At 54.3% G+C, this 19,119-nt stretch overlaps 1 protein-coding gene across 1 annotated transcript; it reads right to left on the bottom strand.

Annotated features, from left to right (window-relative positions):
• Window positions 1-349: 349 nt before the first annotated feature.
• LOC101764891 (protein NRT1/ PTR FAMILY 8.1) lies at window positions 350-18,709 on the bottom strand. Its single transcript, XM_004968113.2, is given in 9 exon segments — window positions 350-511; window positions 513-680; window positions 683-1,777; window positions 1,898-2,088; window positions 3,819-3,946; window positions 14,845-16,154; window positions 16,244-16,461; window positions 16,577-16,733; window positions 18,246-18,709. Coding segments are annotated over 8 exon segments (3,381 nt in total). The 5' UTR covers window positions 16,686-16,733; window positions 18,246-18,709.
• Between the last annotated feature and the right edge of the window lie 410 nt (window positions 18,710-19,119).

Genomic DNA, 19,119 nt, shown 5'->3' with positions numbered 1-19,119 from the left:
AGTTATAGAGATTCAATAAAAATAAAAACTATAGAGTTGTTGGTTCGTTCAAAAAACTAGCTTGCACCTATGTGTCGTGTTGTGGGGAGAATCACACAGACACGTGAGCTATTTATGATTTATGATTTGTAAGCATCTATGTTCTTCCACCAGATGCAATAGTGACATTCAAATTTGTAAACATTTGCCCCACTACCTATATACGTGCTTCCATCTTTCATGGATTACGTTTAAACACACTAATCGACACAGTACGCCGAAGTCAACTACAGGCAGCAACACAGAGAAATCACTTCGCTTCTCCTCAGTCTGCCTGTAGCCCTGTACTGCTCGGCGCTGTGCTCACAGATCACTGCACTGGGTTTTCATCCCCTTTGGCATCCGGGTAATCCGCCCTCTTCTTGTACTTATACCATCTCGCGATGACGAGGTAGACGAGGAAGTTGATGAGGCTGAGCACGGCGAGCAGCCAGAAGAAGTAGTCGAGGTGGCCGCGGTTGAGGTTGTCCGGGGATCCACCCGAGCTCACCGTGCCTGGTGGTGACGCGCGTCACGACGGTCACCAGCACCGTGCTCAGGTAGTTGCCGAGCGCGTGGGTGGTGAGCGCCAGCACCGTGCACAGGCTCCTCATGGCGTCGGGCGCCTGGTCGTAGAAGAACTCGAGTTGTCCCACACTCCCACCAAGGCGAACACCTCCGCGGCGCCGGCGGTGAGGTACTGCGGCACCTGCCAGAAGATGGAGATGGGCACGACGTCCCTGGCCCCGTACAGGCCGCGCCGCCCGACGGCGTGCAGCCGGACCACCTCGAGCGCGCCGGCGGCGAGCATGGCGAAGACGGAGACGGCGAGGCCGACGCCCATGCGCTGCAGCTGCGTGAACCCCCGCGGGCGCCCGGTGACCGAGCGCGCCGCGGGCACGACGAGGCGGTCGTAGACGGGCACGAGGGCGACGATGCTGAGCGTGTCGAAGATGGTGAGCGACGCCGAGGGGATGCTGAACTTTGGCCCCATGCGCAGGTCCACCGTGTTGCCTTGCAGCACGAACATGGTGCTCATCTGCGAGAACGCCGCCTGCAGCACGATCCCGGTCGCCCACACGGGCAGCAGCCGCGCCACGGTCTTGAGTTCCTCCACCTGGGTCACCGTGCACAGCCGCCACGCGCTCGCCGCCGGCGCCTCCTTGTCCCCCGCCGTCTCCACCGCGGACTTGTCGAGGAACCGGAACTGATCCGTGTGCTCGAGCTTCCGGCTCCCGGCGATGCCGGACTCGCCATCGGCGGTCTCGTGCAGTTGCGACGTGTCGGCGGGCACGGCGACATCCCACTTGCGCGCGGCCGCGACGAGCACCTGCGCGATGCGCGTGAGCGGGCTGCCCCCAGGCCGCTGGTGCCGGTACAGCGGCGTGCCGAGGAAGAATGTGGCGACGGCGACGGCCATCACGGCAGCGGGGATTCCGAAGCCCCAGCCCCAGCCAACGTGCGTCTGCACGTACACCATCACCGACGACGCCACCAGCGCGCCGAGGTTGATGGAGAAGTAGAACCAGTTGAAGAAGGAGCTCTTGCTCTTCTGCTCCCTCGCGTCGCTCTCGTCGAACTGGTCGGCGCCGAACGACGACACGCACGGCTTGATCCCGCCCGTGCCCAGCGCAACGAGGTACAGCGCCACGAACACCGCCGCCGTCTGCGGCTCCGTCGGGTGGCACACGCCGCCGTTGTCGCACGACGACGGCACCAGCCCCTTCACCGACGACGTCATTGCCTGCATTGCCAACCCCTGCAAGCCGGCCAACAACACATCGGAAACAATTTATTCTCTCTCTCTTCTTCTGCATGCCAATGGGGAAGAAAGTCAAAAACCCCATGAGCTCATCCATCGTTCGGGCAACGAGCTTACGAGGATGTAGATGGTCATGAAGCTGGCGATGGTCCAGTATCTCCCCAAGTAGGCGTCGGCCAAGAAGGCGCCGATGAGGGTCGTGATGTAGCACGTCCCGATCCAGTTGGTGACTTTGTTGGCCGCGACGGCGTTCCCCTGCCCGAGGCGGGTCTTCATGTAGTTCACCAGGTTCTCGCAGCACTCGTTCGCTAACCCATTATCATCGGACGCAGGCAACAGCCATTCAATCGGCAATCCATTTGGGTAAAATTTGCGGAACCCCCGCTAACTTAGGTTTGAGGTTCCCTTCCCACGTTATTCAGCTCTGTTGCAAAAACCCATCGATATAGAGAAACCAACGGCCAAACTTGCCTCGTGATGCCTGTTAGCTTTATTCAGGGGCGGATCCAGAACAAGATTGCGCCCCGGGCTGAGCTGTTGAATCACACCTAAAATAGTTTAATTTTGTCTCCTAAGCCTCATTTTGTTAGGCTAAACAGCACATAGGTTAAAGGGACTTCATGATCTCACCCCGGGCTGCAGCCCGAGCAGCCCGGGCCCTGGATCCGCCCCTGGCTTTATTCATTGTGCTGCATTGGTTGTCTTTTTTCTTTTTTTGAAAATAGCAAAGCCTAGTGTGACAATGTTTAACCTCTCGTCATCAATCCTATATGTTGAATTTCTAAGAAAAATGTCGACATGGTACTCCTAGAAGTATCTGATTTTGATTAAGAAAAACCATATTGATGCGCTCGCAATTTGTGAAAACACGTTAAATCACTTAATCATGTACACACTTGGGTGGTCTTTGCAACAAAACTGGATAGGGATCAGCATTTGCAATAAAATGGCTTAAAGGGGAATGTCAAACTTCAGATGACTTATAGGAAGAAGACTAGCAAATATGCCCGTGCGTTGCACGGAAAGAAGAAAATCATTGCGCGTCCGAAAACACATGGCACAAAACCTGGTAATAACTTATGGTCTATATCAATTATTTTAAAATACATGTAAAATTAGTGCACAAATAGGTTCATTAACATGAAGGTGCCAGAAACAAGCGACAGTGACGCACGTGGCAAAGCCAAAGACCATACACGGTCTGCTACTGGTAGTGAAGCTTGTTACCAAAGAGGGAAAGAATGAGTAGCAAACATCAAGTGCCGCAACAGCAGCTTCCCTGCAGACAAGCTTTTTGTCCGCGCCAGTGTAGCCTTCTGTGAGTCTAGCAAGTTCCTCTAGATTCACGTCAGGGCCGCATGGTATGCTGCGAGTATGAATCCGGAAAATATATGCACGGTCAGCTTCATTTGGCGGTTGCACATTGAGCAACCGAAGTTCATGCCTTCTTCTCCTCCCAATCCTCGCTCGTCTCCACCAAGGTCCAAGCAAGGAAACGAACGATGAATTGAAGGGAAACCTTACTCGTAGTCGCCCTTGAGAAGAGTCTGCTACAGGCTCATCGAGCGCCGCTGCTCCGGTGGGCACCTGCTCGGCGAACGCCGCCGCTCCACTGGACACCCGGGATCTCGCTTGCCGAGCACCGCCACTCCTGGGCACACGGGATCCCGCTTGCCGAGCGACGTCCGTGTCCTTCGATTCGCCGAGTCCTAAAGCCTGGAGGCAGCATATCGGTCGGCCCTTGTCCCCTGGCTCTCACCGTGTTTCCTGCGGAAGCGTCAAACGGCGTGCATCCGCCGCCGCCATTGCTGAGCGAGTCTGACAGGATAAGGCAACGAGAGAAAAGATAGAAGGCCGGCTGGTGTAGAGACTACCTCAACTGTTACAAGGACTGCAGGTTTATTATGAAAAAGTTGAGAGAATTTTTTGCAAAACAACCACGACGGTTGGAAGAAATAACCGCTCCTAATATAGAGATTAAAATTTGACCATCTATCAATCATCAGTGGATGACGGACACAGCAAGGGAGGAGTGTACTAACCGAGGATACAGGACATGCACGCCAGTTGCCGGTGCCCTTCTTCACGGCGGGGTTCCCTTTCATATCCACGGTACCGTCTTGGTTGTACAAGACCTCTGCCACAATGTTTTGTAGCGAATATGAACCCATTAGGTCATAGTTTGTGATTTTGGTGATTGAGTGACAACATAATCATTGGAACTAATGGATTGTCTAGCATATATCTTGTAGGTTTTCTAGGTTCCAAGTATGCAAACTAAACCATGGTAAGGTTCAAATCATGGTATTCAAGTATCCAAACTATGGTATTCTTAATATCCAAATCGTGGTATTTAAGTGACCAAGTCATGGTATCTAGAATTATTCTATGGTGTTTAAGCATCCAAATAACAAAGAAAATCCAGAGAAAATAATTCTAGAGCATCCAAGTGACCGTATTCTTGGTGCTTGCTTTGGACAAGTTGAAGAGAAAAAGGAACCATCGGATGTTCTGATGGTCCACCTAAGAAGCGTTAGAGCAACCATCGGACGAATTGGTACAACTGCAGGCGGTTGTCTAAGTCAAGACCACCGGATGATCCGATGGCCTATTTTCTAGTAGCGTCGGATGAATTCTGAGGGCAAGACTTGGAAAACGAAGAAAACCCTATAGAACCGGATGATCCAATGATTAGGAGTTGGAGGTATTGGACAAAGCATATTTACTTTGTGAAGTTCCAGAGAGGTTTTGGTAAGAAAACCATCAGCACTGGATAATCCGATGGGGGCATCGGATGAAGCGCCGGATGAATTCTTGAAAAAGTTGGGCTCAGGGGAGCCAACGGCTAGTTGCACCGGATATTCCGATACTACCTAAAAATATACCATCGGAACATCCGATGGTACACTTTAACTAGCCGTTGGAGCAATGACTCTTTGATACCTTGGGCTATTTATACCTCCTCTACTCGTCCATTTGATGTTGCTGGATTCATTGGATATCAAGACTTATCAAGAACACATTCAAACCACCAAAAGTGCCTAAGTGATTTATCAAAGGCTTAGCACAAGCTTAGAAGAGTGATTAGTGCTAGTACAGGCCTAGAGAAGAGAGAGTGCAAGGTGTGCCTACCTTGTGATCGGTTCAAGGAGTGAATCACAGCTGTACAAGGTGTGCTGGTGCCTTGAAATCTTGGTGGCTCGCTGGCAAGTTTTTGACCCTTCGGCTTGGTGTGAAGCGGCGTCAACGACCATGTGCGGGGGACGTGAAGATCTCCTTCCTTCATGGAGAAGCTCCTTAGTGAAGGCAGCATCAAGGTGAGCGGGGAACTTGGCGTGAGCCTTAGTGGTAAGTCAAGAGGTGTCCCGGAAGAGACTCGGTAACTAGGAAGTAATACTTTTTGTGAGGGCTTCGACAACGTGGACTAGTGGTGGCTTAGTGCTTACCGATACCACGGGATAAATCCTCACGTCAAGAGTTTGCTTCCCCTCATCCCCATCTCATACGTTTCCGCATTTTATACATGCAACTTGTGTGCATTTATTTTCTTAGTGTAGTATTTTGCTAGGACTAGCTCTAAGTTGCAAAACTTGTTTTGGATGAGGGTTTCACACTAATCAACCATAGTTGCACGTCTTGATAGTATGATCTAGTTTATATTCTATGAATCGGTAGTGAAAGCTATAGATTAAAGTTTTAGATCGTCTAATTCACCCCTTCCTTTTAGCTACAGCACCGATTCCTTACGGCGTTTCTTCGTTCGATCAGAAAACCAGGGTGGCTTCCTCTCCCCCTGCAAAGCGTGCAACTTTCTATGCTGAAAATTCAATGGGATGAATAGTCTGAATGAGTTGGCTATGAAAGGAACAGATGTGGATTTTGTGGTGAAGTTTGATAGAAGGCCAAGAGTGTGTCTTGGCCCTCGTTTCCAGTGGCTGAGTTAAATGCATCTGAAATAGAAATCTCGTCAGCTTGGTTCTTCAGACTAAAACCGGAACCCACTGATGAACCAAATCAACTGCCGACTATAAGAACTTAAGTGCAAAATTTCTTAAGGGTAGGGGAAATGAATGGATTGCTAAACTTCATTGTGTGGCACTTGAATTTTCACAGGAACATTGAGAAGCTCAAAAAATTGAGCTGAACCTGCTCCATAAGACGTCTGCAAAGTGAACATATTTGAGCGATATCTAGCAGAATTGCAGAAAACACCAAGATTTGACTATCTGAAACCGAACTCGCCCCGAAAAATTAACATTCGAGGCGTTAATCGAACTTGAGAAACCGCTTGGGCAAATGAAGAGCAACGTGCAAAGAACCACACAGATCCACTAGGCTACATACTGAACACCCAAAGGCCGAAGCATATAGAAGAGAAAAGGATTCGGAATCGCTTGGTTCTCCACAAATCAGCTACTGCATGGAAACCGGAAGACGAGGCCATCAGAATTCAGAAAGCATTATTAGCTCGTACCTGCGCAGTGGACTGGGCCAAGAACAAGAAGCACAGGACTTCAGCTACGCCACGTCGCCACGGTTTTTCTTCTCGGTCCAACAGCTATGGCGATTGGTGTGGCTTGGTGAGTGACGGAATGATAGAGATCAGGACATGCGGTGACTCTTTCGGTGGCCTAGAAGAACTGGGAGACTAGTAAAGTCTTCGTAATCTATGAGCACCTCCAAGATGAACCAAATATATTCCTAAAACTTTATTTTAGAAACTAGTAGAAAAAATAATGCTCCAACAGTGCCCAATTTTTTGGCGCGCCAATCCTAGCGTCAACATGAGCTATTTTTGCACCCCTCCCGCTCACTCCCAATCCTAACGTCAAACTATTTTTTTTTTTGAACGAACGGGCACGAGACGGTGCCTATTTCATTGATATAGTCGGAAAAAACAGGGGAAAACCCCGACAGATCGGGGAAGGAAAACAGAAGAAGAAAGAAAAAACGGGGGGTCAAAACGGGACTACTCGCGGGATAGAAGAATCGCTAGGTCTTTGGCCCCCGCCAAGAGCCAAGCTGAGGCCTCATCTTTGATTTTCATCATTAGGATTGTCGGAGATGTTTCGTGCCGGTTGAAAATTCGTGCGTTCCGTTCTTTCCAAACTTCCCACATGATTAAAAGGGTGATGCTGCGTAGAGCTTTACGTGGTGAGTCCGGCGTTGTGGTGATAGACATCCACCACTCCATAGCGTTGGATGAAGGTCGCCATTCATCTGGTCGTAGGTTAGGCTGCGCTAGCCATGTCGCCGTTTGGTTCCAGATTCTCCGTGTGTATCTGCACTCGGCTAAAAGGTGGTGCCCAGTTTCCATAGTGGATCGGCATAGGACGCAGGATGTGTTGTGTGGCCAGCCTCGCTTGGCTAACCGATCAGCTGACCAGATTCGGTTTTGCGTAATTAACCACGCAAAGAATTTGCATTTTGGTGGTGCCCAAGATTTCCATATGGAGGAGATGTGTGGTGTTTCGGTGCAACCCAGGAATTGTGCTTTATATGCCGAGGCCGTTGTATATATTCCTGAGTTTGTCAGCTTCCAGGTGATACTGTCGTCCTCCCCTGATCTGAGTTCCGTTGCACTGACCATATGCCACAACTGGGCAATCGACGCTAGGTGAGAGACGGTGATGTTGTGGTCGATCACGAGGTCACGTAACCAGTTGTTTCGACTAAGAGCATCATGTACGCTCCTATTCTTTCTGCGCAAAATGGCGTAAAGGAGCGGAGCGACGTCCTTAGGGCGTTGACCCTGTAACCATCCGGATGACCAGAAGCTAGTTTTCTTGCCGTCGCCCAGAGTAATGGAGGTGCATGCCGCAAACAGCTTCCTGTCAGTTTCGTCGCAAGGGGTTCCGGTGTTGTTCCAGGGTTTTTCAGGTGAGACCCATTCGTGCCAGAGCCACCTGAGTCGGAGGGCTCTTGCGAATTTCTCTAGGTCTGGGATACCCAGGCCCCCGTGTTGTTTTAGGAGGCAGGTTTTCGTCCAGTTAACTTTGCATTTGCCTCCCGATAGTTGTTGGTCCCCTGCCCATAGGAATTTTTTCCGGATTTTGTCTATATCCTGGAGCACCTCTTTACTTGGTTTGATAGCTGTAAGGAAATATACCGGTTGTGCCGAGAGGACCGATTTTGTGAGGGTTATTCTGCCGGCTTGTGTTAGCTGACGACCCGTCCATGCTGATAGCTTACCGGCCAGCTTATCAATGAGAGGTTGGAAGTCAATTTTCCTCAGGCGCCTTGTCGTTAGGGGGATGCCCAGGTAGCGTATTGGGAAGGTTGTTCTTGTCGCCGGTATATCACTAAGCAATTGGTCCAAGTCGATGGTATTACAGCTGATTGGTGCAATCTGTGTTTTGTGCAGATTCGTACGTAGGCCTGTGGCTTCTCCGAATTGCTGCAGGATGTGTGTCAAGTTGGTTATGTCTGTTCGTGTTGGCTTAATGAAAATCGCCGCATCGTCAGCGTACAGGGATGTTGTGATCCGTGCTGCTCGTCCTCCTAGCTTGGTGAGAAGACCCCTCTGGGTGGCTAGAGAAATAATATGTTGTAGTGGGTCGATAGCTAGAACAAAGAGGAGGGGAGAAAGAGGGTCGCCCTGTCGAAGACCTCGTCCGTGATGAATCGGTGGTAAAGGCGTCCCGTTCAGTAGTACTTTTGATGTCGAGGTGGCAAGAAGGGCCGTGATCCATTGGTTCCAGCGAATAGGGAAGCCTTTATGTTGAAGTAGTTCGAGGAGGTAGTCCCACCGCACTGAATCGAAGGCTTTTGAGATGTCGAGTTTCATGAATAGGGCCGGTGTTGCTTTCTGATGGAAACGTCGGGCAGTGTTTCGGACATAAAGGAAGTTGTCGTGGATACTACGGCCCTTGATGAATGCGCTCTGGCAGGGTGATATGATGGCGTTCATATGAGGTCGTAGCCGGAGCGCCAGGACTTTAGTGATAATTTTTGCAACAGCGTGGATAAGGCTAATTGGTCGAAAATCTTGAATGGCCTCCGCACCCTCCTTTTTGGGGATAAGGATGATGTTAGCTTTATTGAGCAGGTTGAGGTCGTTGCATCTGATGTTGTAAAAAGCATCGACCGCTGTCATCATGTCACCTTTAATAATGTTCCAGCATGTCTTGAAAAATAGACCGGTGAAGCCGTCAGGTCCAGGGGCCCGATCGTGCGGAAGTTGTTTGATGGCGTGGAAGATCTCCAGTTCGTCGAACGGCCGGTCGAGGTCCGAAAGGTCCTCCTGGGAGCGGGGCAAGATTTCCCACCGTAGGTCCCGTGTACGTTGTTGCGGTGTTGCCATGAAATTGCTGAAGTGGTCTTGGATGACATTTTGTTTGTCTTGATGCGTGAGTGCCCAGCCAGGATCAGATCGCAGTCTCTGGATGTAATTTTTCCGTCGTCGCCCGTTGGCCTTAAGGTGGAAATAGCGCGTGTTGGCATCACCCTCACGGAGGTTTTTAACGCGCGATGACTGACGCCTTCTAGCACGCTCAATAACGGCCCACCCGAGGACACGTTTTTTGAGCTTAGCTCGTAGAGCAAATTCCGCCTCCGAAAGCGGTCTGACGTCTTGTGCCGAATCGAGGTGGAGGATCACCACTTGTGCCATCTGTAGCTTCAGTCTAGCGTCCAAGATTATGGAGTTGCTCCATTTCCGGAGCGCCCGTGCCGTTAGGTGTAATTTGTGCCCTAGGCGGTGGAACGGTTCAGTATGCTGTGTTGGTAAACACCATACCCCCTTTACAATATCTTGGAAGTGGGGCAGCTTTGTCCAGAAGTTCTCAAATTTGAAAGGCCGCGGCTTGCGTGGGCCGGACAAACGTGCTAGTAGCAGAGGGCAGTGGTCGGAGTGGGAGGAGGGCAAGGCGTGCAGGGTTTGGTCATCGAAAGCGAGATCCCACGCTTCATTGCAGAAGAATCGGTCTAGGCGTGACAGCGTAGGTTGGCGGCGTTCATTGCTCCACGTGTATTTGCGGTTTTGTAGGTGAATTTCCTTGAGTCCGCAAAAAGCTAGGGTATTACGGAAACGGCGCATTAGGTTGAGGTTCAAGCGTCTATTATTTTTGTCTTGTGCCTTGTATATGAGGTTGAAGTCGCCAAGAATGAGCCATTTGGTATCATTGTCGGGCTTCATACAGCGCAAGTGCTGCATGAACGCCGGTTTTAGGTTCGTCCTAGAAGGGCCGTAGACTGTCGTAAGGTGGAAGTCGGTGTCGTAATTTTTCAGTGATACTGTTGCCGAAAGCGAGTAGCTCCCAATTTGGATGTCCGTTAGATCGACGAAATTAGAATCCCAAAGGATTAGAATTCCTCCCCTAGTGCCTTGCGCTGGTTTGAAAGCGAAGCTTGAAAGTCGGTAGCCCCCTAAAAAGGTAGCCAGAGATGTGTCGATCTGGCTTAGTTTGGTTTCCTGAAGGCACGCGATCTGACAAGGCGTGTCTTTTAACGTTTCATGAACAAGCATGCATCTCGCCGGGGCATTGAGGCCACGGACATTCCAACTGATGGTGTCGAAGTTAGATGTGGCCATTTGGGAGATTTGTCGCGCAGGGGACGATGGCGCACTGTCCGTAGTGCTGCTGTGTGAAGATGTTCCGGGTCAGGGCAGATATGAGCACGTCGACGCACCTAAGGTGATTATTCCTAGTGGAGGAAGTGTTGGCAACAGGAGTGTTGGAGGTTCGCTGAACGTGCAAATCGTGCATATGCCTTGCCCGAAGGTCGAAGCCAGCAGGGAGAAGTCGCGCGCAATAAGACCAAAAGGTCGAGTCTTGAAGTCTAGTGCAGCTCCTAGCCCGAAGGTCACAGCCAGCAAGGCTCGGAGAGTTAAAAGTAAAAGCGTACGATAGGTAGTACTGATACATGGAGATGACAGATCCCCAACAGGAGGTAGAAACCTGATGACTCATTCCGGACGGATGGCGAGCTCGTTCTGGATGTCCTGGACCGCCTGTCCTGCATGTTGGATAAGCGCTTCATTTACCTGCTCTGCTCCCTCATCATCCAGGTCAAACAGGGCCGTCATCGCTGCAATTACATGATCTGGGAGCGGCCACTGGTGAGAGTTGATGTAGTCCTGTAGGATGTCCTCTATTGGGCGTAGCTCGTCGTCGGAGACCCCTAGCTTGCGCCAGAGATTGTGCTGAGCGCGCTGCAGCGCGGGCACCGACGGCTTGAGGGCGAGTCTTGCACTCCTTCGGACCGCGGACAGATCGAAGCTTCGGCGCGTACGTTGGCGACGTGGCGGGGGCTGGCGCAGTATCGGCGAGGCCGGGGTAGCGAAAAGGTCATCGACGGACCCACTTGCAGCCGCAGTGTGGGTGTCATCAACAGTGGCGTGGTTAGCCGGCTGGGCCTCCATGGCGGTAACACTAGGTACCTGCATATCATAAGTGGGGGAAACAGAATAGTGAGTCTGGTGGGCAGTGCTGCGGTCCGTGTTGCTTGCATCTGGCCCAGCCGGGGGTGTCGGTGTGCAGGCCCCCAGACTCCCCACTGGCGCCTCCGGCCCAGGGGTGAGTTCTGGCGCGGCTCGCACAAATGCCGCCCCAGGCGAGAGCGCCGGCCCATCTGGAGTCCCGCTAGTGGGCCAGACTGGAGCAGGCCCCAGGGAGACGGCCCAAGTAGCCGCCCTCCCCGGGGGCCCCAAGTGAGCATCCGGAGTGGCCGCCTCAGCAGAAAGTCCCAAGGCCCAGCTGGCCCGTGAGGCCTGGCAGCTGGCCCAGGAAGCCGGTGTCGCTGAAGAAGCCTGTCCCTGGTTCAGCAACTCCGTTGGGGCAATTCCGGCGGCCTTCAACGCGGCAGCGCGAAGATCATCCTTAGCCGGAGGGGTGGGCGCACCAGGGAGCTGCAGCTGGTTCATGGCGAGCTCGACCTCCCGCACCGAGGGGCGCCCTTGGAGAGCCGAGCCCAACCTGTCGAAGACCCGGTGCAGAGGCAGCAAGCACCCCGGGTTGTCGGACCAGGCTTGATTCCCCGCCGGGCGCGGCGGAGTATCAAGATCCTCCAGCAGGGAGCAGGACCTGGTGAAGAATTCGTCGACGCCGCGAGCTCCAAGATCCTTGCGGGACAAAGTTTGCACAGGGAAATCAGGGCTGAGCAGATGGGTTGAGCGCACCTGGGAATCGGTCATGGCCTGGAATGTGTGCTGAAGCGCCATGGCTTGAGCATTGAAGAGAGCTTCGACCTGTGCACGCACCATCGTTCTGAGCTCGTCAAGGCGTGGTGGCGCGGGGGCGAAGGCGGCGAAGCTTGACTTGTTTGGCGCATTGGTCGGCGAGGGGGCGACAGGGGGTATGGCGGCGGTGACCCTTCGCTGTCCTCCCCTGAACTCAGCCTCCCACCTTCGCGGGGATCGCGTGCGGTCGCGGCGCACGGCATCCCGCCCACGGCTACCGTGGGGCTTGCTGCTCCGGTCGCGTCCCCTGCCCGGGTGGTCGTAGCCGGGGTCGTCGTTGTCGTCGTCCTCCGGCCGACGCGGCCAGAAGAAGGAGTCACGGCAGGAGCTGTTGCCGCCCCTCCTGTTGTTGCGGTCGTTGCGGCAGGAGATGTCGTTGTGGCCGAAATGCTTGTCCTGATCCGGGCGCCCGTGGTCCCCGTTGCCACGGCGGCGCTCACGGTCCTCGTCGGCCCGCGGCTCCGTGTCACGCGGCGGGCGTGGAAGCCTGGCGGGGAACTTGGAGCGCGCGTCGGAGGGGGCACCATCCGGGAGGCCGTAGCGCCATGCGTAGCCCCGACGAATGGGGGCGAAGGCAGATGGGTTGTTGATGGCGCCGTCGAGGTCGCGAGCCGCCGCCGTGTAGTCTTCCAGCACGCCGAGGTGCAAGAAAACCTCATAGCGGACGCCCTGCTGCCAGCGGTCCGGCTGCGACGTCGTGATGGACACCGTGGAGGATCGGTCCGCCGGCCGGTGGGTGAACAGCAGCCAGACTCGCTTGGGGATGGCACTTGGATTAGCCGTCCAAGCCCAAAGATCGACGTGTCTTGTGTCGGTCTGCTGGACAAGATCAGTGTTGATGAATTGGAGGGCGCAGTGCGTACCTATGATCCTCTCGACGATGTCTGGCGTGCAAGCATGAACAGGAATGCCGTCGAGGTAGAGCCTCACGCGGTAGAAGATGCGCAGTCCCAGCGCGTGGCTTAGGCTGCACCATGACCGGAGGCAGATGTCGATGCCGCGTCCCCGGAAGCGCCCAACGTTGCGAGCTGCTGCGCATTGGTCGGCCGTGGTGAAGCGGATGAGGAAGGGCTCTGGTTGGTGAACAGCAACGATGACGTCGCCCTGCTGGAGCCGCAGTTGCTCCCGGAGCAGATCCTCGATGTCCCTGGCTCCAGCCCCGCGCGGCATATGGATGGCCCAGGGGACAAGAGTCGTGCCTTCCCAGTCCCTGGCGTCGCGCTCCAAATCGAAGGAGTTGGGCACAATGATGGTTTCCTCATCAGGCCGGGTGTTGGGGTCTCCGATGGCCATCGAGCGAGGTGACGACGCCGGTGGCGGTGGTGGTGGCGGCGGCAGGGGAGTTGGGGGAGATGTGGGGTGTTGCGAGGAGGCAAAGGCAGGAGTTGGCGGCTTGCGGCAGATGGGGATGTGCTGAGGTCGGGGAGCAGCTGCAACCGGCGGTCGTCGAGGAGGAAGACGTGGCTCGCGGCAGAGCTTCTGCCGGTGTCCCGAGCGGCGACACCTAAAGCATCGAACCGGGTCCCTGCACTCGGCCGCCCGGTGATCTTGGGCCAGGCATATGAAGCATCGTCCCGCAGTAACTCGCTGGAAGGAGTGCAGAGCAGCGGTAGAGGCGCGTCTTGAATGTCCGCCGTTCGGCCGGTCATCCCCCCTGTCGCGTCGAACTGCGCCGGGCGGCGTGCGAGGAGGTGGGCGGCGCCTGCGCTTCGTAGCTGTAGTCCACCCCTCGTTCGGCGAGGGGACGGGCGGAGGGGATGGTAGGCGCTGACGGGAGGCACTGCGGCCGGGTCTTGACTCCTTCGCGGCGTAAAATGCGACGCGGGTGGGTGGCGGCATTGGAGTAAAAGCTTCGTACTGGGAGCTTGGATGGCCGAGTTGGGAGGGTGGACGTCACACAGGATGTCCCCGCCCGTCGGGTTGAGAGAGAGCCCCGGCGGACGGCGTCGGCGTAACTCCTTCCTTGAAATGCGTGAGCAGGCCGAGGGTGGGGCGGCGCAGTAAGATCCGTAGCAGAGGTCGCCGGATCCGGTGGCAGGGGTGGCAGATCTGGTGAGCTGGGCGGAGATCTTGTGGGGGTCGCCGATGGGGAGGAGGAGCTGAAGAAGCTTGCCCATGTGAGAGAAGGGAGAGGGTGGCCGGCGGGAGATGTGTGGGATTCGCGGGTGTGGGGAGGCGGTGGCCGGCGGTGGGGGGATGCGGCGGCGGCGGCGGCGGCGGGGAGCGGGCAGCGAGCGCGGAGCTCCCCTTCATTTCTCGTAACGTCAAACTATATAATCTTAACTAAATACAATGTATATTTTGTGAAAATATATCCCCTTAATGACTGTAGTGATGCAAAAATCTATATAAAATGACACTGCTAACTAAAGATAAAAGATTTTGAATTAGAACAAATATGGATGGACTTGTATTTGTGGTCAGATGAAGGCGCTGGGTGTCTATATTGCTCTGATTCGCAATGTGTTGGTTTGAGGAATTATTAAATTCGAGGGATGCCTAGTTTCATTTGTCTGTTAGATTCAATCATTCGCGGCACGCGGCTTTTTTAGGAGCTCAACTTATTCCATAGATATTGATAATTGGGATCAAGCATTGCACATAAAACTATCACATGACATCCAAACAATTGATTCCCCCAGGCACCTACAGTGATCTACGTTTAAACACACGAACTCACACGAACAAACAGAAAGCCAACCACAGAGAAATCAATTTGTTTCCACCTTTCCCTTTCAGTCAGCCACTATCCCTGCACTGTTTCATGGCGTGCTCAACTGCTCATCAGTGCTCCTGGTTCTGCTCCCCCTTGGCGTCCGGGTAATCCGCCGTCTTCTTGTACTTGTACCAGCTGGCGATGACGAGGTAGACGAGGAAGTTGAGGAGGCTGAGCACGGCGAGCAGCCAGAAGAAGTAATCGAGGTGGCCGAGGTTGAGGTTGTCCGGGATCCACCCGAGCTTGCCGTGCCTGGTGGTGATGCGCGTCACGATGGTCACCAGCACCGTGCTGAGGTAGTTGCCGAGCGCGACGGTGGTGAGCGACAGCGCGGAGCACAGGCTCCTCATGGCGTCCGGCGCCTGGTCGTAGAAGAACTCGAGCTGCCCCACGAAGGTGAACACCTCCGCGCACCCGATGATGAAGTACTGCGGTATCTGCCAGAAGATGGAGATGGGCACGACGTCCTTGTCGCCGTAAAGGCCGTGCCGCGCGACGGCGCGCAGCCGCACGATGTCGAGCACGCCCGCGGCGACCATGGAGAAGATGGAGATGACGAGGCCGATGCCCATGCGCTGCAGCTGCGTGAACCCGCGCGGGCGCCCCGTGTAGGAGCGCACCACGGGCACGATGATCCGGTCGTAGATGGGGACCCAGATGATGACGCTGATCGTGTCCACCATGGAGAGCGTCGCCGAGGGGACGCTGAACTTGGGCCCCATGCGCTGGTCCAGCGTGTTGCCCTGCAGCACGAACATGGTGCCCATCTGCCCGTACACCGTCGCGAACACGATCCCGGTCGCCCAGATTGGCAGCAACCGCACCACGCTCTTGAGCTCCTCCACCTGGGTCACCGTGCACAGGCGCCACGGGCTCGCCGCCGTCCTGTCCGCGGCTGTCTCGACGGCTGCCTTGTCGAGACACCCGAACTGGTCGGTGTGCTCGAGCTTACGGCTCCCCTTTATGCCGCACTCCCCGTCCGGGGTCTCGTGCAGTAGCGACTTGTCGGCAGGCACGGCCACGCTCCACTTGCGTGCGGACGCGACGAGCACCTGCGCGATGCGCGTGATTGGGCTGCCTCCTGGCCGCTGGTGTCGGTACAGCGGTGTGCCGATGAAGAAGCTGACGACAGCGATGGCCATCACCACGGCAGGGATGCCGAAGCCCCAGCCCCAGCCGACGTACGTCTGCACGTACACCAGTACCGTCGACGCCACCAGCGCGCCGATGTTGATGGAGAAGTAGAACCAGTTGAAGAAGGAGCTCTTGCTCTTCTGCTCCTTCGCGTCGTTCTCGTCAAACTGGTCGGCGCCGAAGGACGACACGCAGGGCTTGATCCCGCCAGTGCCCAGCGCGATGAGGTACAGCGCCACGAACACCACAGCCGTCTGCGGCTCCGTCGGGTGGCACGTTCCGCTGATGTCACACGACGGCACCAACCCCTTTACCGACGACGCCATCGTCAGCAGCGCCAGGCCCTGTTTCAATCAGTCATGCACAAATGATGTTCTTGCTGGCAGTGGTAATGGTAAAATGAATCCATCCATCATTCAGGTTGCGCACTTACAATGATGTAGATGATCATGAAGCTGGCGATGGTCCAGTATCTCCCCATGTAGGCATCAGCCAAGAACGCACCGATGAGTGGTGTGATGTAGCACGTTCCACTCCAGTTGGTGACATTGTTGGCAGCGATGGAGTTCCCCTGGCCGAGGCGGGTCTTCATGTAGTTCACCAGGTTGGTGCTCATACCGTAGTACGCCAGCCTCTCACAACACTCGTTGGCTGAAGAACCATAAGGGCATCATATATTCAGATCAGCTGCCACCATCGGCCTAACAAAGGCAGAGCAAGCAGAGCAATGGAGAAGGACGAACAAGGAACAGAGGAGTGCACTGACCGAGGATGTAGGGGCAAGCGCGCCAGTTGCCAGTGCCCTTCTTCACGGCCGGGTTCCCCTTGATGTCAACAGTCCCATCTTGCGTGTACATGTCTGCAACCTCTCCCATGGCGTCCCTCAGATGGCGTGCAGCTCAGAGAGTCAGAGGCCTCCTGTCCTGCGAGCATGTAACAATTCTGTTACTGAAGATTCAGTGAAATAGATAGTCCTAGATGCCAGTGAATGGAGCAAATGTGCACAAGACGCGCTGGATTCTCAGAGATTATTCTAGTGTCATGTATGATTAGGCATGAATTTGAACATCACAAGTTCACAACAGAAACAACATCATGCTGGATTAGGCAAGCAACTGAACCCAAACTAACGACTCAAATACAAACATTTCAGATATTCAGTACAGACATCAAAAATTCTTCTAGAAAATTCGTTTGGTCGAGGGGAAAACGGACTTAGGGCTTGTCTGGATGGAAAAACGTTTGGCAAAACGACTTCTCCTAACTGTATAACATGGATAAAAAACGATGAAATATCTATAATGCTCTCTTATCCTTTTTATTTTTATTTTTCATTTTTCTCTTTTCTTCCCTTATTTTTTCTCCTGTCCGCCGCCTCCTGCCCTCCTTTTCCCCATCGCTCGGCTCTCGCTCGATCCCTCGCCTCGCCGTCCTCGTCTCCTTCCCCCGCACCACCGGCGCCTTCCGGCCGCACCTCCTCCCCTGCGCCGCTTCCACCTCACTCCCAGCGCTGGCCACCTCCACCTCGTGGCGCAGCGCCAACCGCCTCCACCCCACACTGCAGCACCCACCATCACCCCGCACCGCAGCGTTCGCCACCGACCGCACCTCCTCCCCTGCGCCGCTTCCACCTCACTCCCAGCGCTAGCCACCTCCACTTCGTGGTGCAGCGCTAGCCGCCTCCCACCCCACGCCGCAACGCCCACCGTCGCCCTGCCCGCCGTCGACCGCCCATGTTGCGGCAAGCACGTGGGACCTCACGCCAGCGGCGAGGCTGGGCCGGGCCACACCGATGGCCGTGGCGTCCAGTCGTCTTAGTGAGGTAGTGGCAATTTTCTTGTAATTGCGCCCAACTTCAAGGGTATTTTAGTCTGCTGGGGATGCGGGTTGGGGGAGCCGCGGGGAGATAATTTTTTTTGGCTCCCCCTCCCTCAAATGGCTCCAGAGAACAGATTTCAGGAGGCTTCCTCCCTAAAGCTGTTTTGCAGATGGCCCTTTGGCAGAGTTTCAGCTTCTGTTGGTGGAGAAGTCGTAGCTGAAGCCGTGCCAAAGGGATCTTAATTTGACTATCAGCCACTTCAGCTTTCCACACTAACAATGGGGAAGCTCTGAATTTGAGCCAAACCTATCTCCCGAAGGAACTGGACATACAGTTCTGAACACAGAACACTACAGGTCCACCCCCAACATTTCAGCGTACTTGCCACTACCAAGTTGAACGGCCAAGAAAATCAATCTGAGCTCTAATTGAATATCTGATGCACTAAACTGCATCAATTCTTGATGCGTAAGAGCAACATATGGGTGCGAAGTGAAAACCGATACTCCCAGAGCACAGAAAGATTCAGAATCACTGGATTCTCCACTCATCTACGGCTGCAGCTGGCCAGGACTGAATCAGAATCAGGAAGGCGAGGGGGGTCGCTCGTACCTGCCTGCTCGGGAGACTACACCAAGAAGCGCAGCCAACAGAAGGAGGACTGGACGAGGTAGGCGCCAAGATGAACACTCATCCAAGCATAATATCCAATCCAGCTAGGCCGCCAAGAACTTTGGGGGTCCAAGCCCCCAAAGGCAAAGTGAGTCTTTTGATGGATGCTTCCTACTTTCCCAATCCACTAAACTAAAGGAGGTAGAGAAGCAATGATGGTCTTAGCCGCGCAGGCCAGGCCTGGAGGGGGGCCTTCAATTCTTCTCCGTGCTGCGGCTATGGCGACGGGTGTGGCTTGGCGAGTGCCGAATGGTGGCAGAGTCGGACTGCCAGAGATGGGCCAGCACGTGCACTGGGAGTCTTTGCGGTGGTGGCGTATAAGGACCGGGAGGCGAGGCCAAGGCGTGGCGCTCACCGAGGCGTGGGGTCTTTGGGAATCCTCCACCTCTTCTTTCTGTCACGGTTATTGACCTGTTTCAGATAATCAGATTCAGTGCTGGTTCCTATGTTTTTACAGCTCGTGTTCCCGGGAGGGGAAAAGGAGGGATTCGTGCTACTCCATTTGGGGGTGGAATGATGGTTGGCCTCCTAGGATGCACGTGGACCAGCAGCATCTCCATCTTGTCAACCTTTTTCCAGTTTCTAACAAGCAGTAGCATGTGAAATGTGCAATCCTTCTTCTCTTATGGTTTCTAGCTATTTGGGAGCCCGTTTCCTCCCTTGGAGAGACATAGGGGTGTTTCATCCCGAGCTAAACTTTAGCTCCTATCATATCAAACGTTTAGATATTAATTAGGAACATAAACTATTTACAGAACCTATTGCACAGATTGAGGCTAAACGGCAAGACGAATCTATTAAGCCTAATTAGTCCATGA

The sequence above is a fragment of the Setaria italica genome, chromosome V (assembly GCF_000263155.2).
Source record: "Setaria italica strain Yugu1 chromosome V, Setaria_italica_v2.0, whole genome shotgun sequence".
Taxonomy (NCBI): Eukaryota; Viridiplantae; Streptophyta; class Magnoliopsida; order Poales; family Poaceae; genus Setaria; species Setaria italica.
Note: the sequence above shows the minus strand (reverse complement) of the source record. Positions and strands in the feature narration are given on the sequence as shown.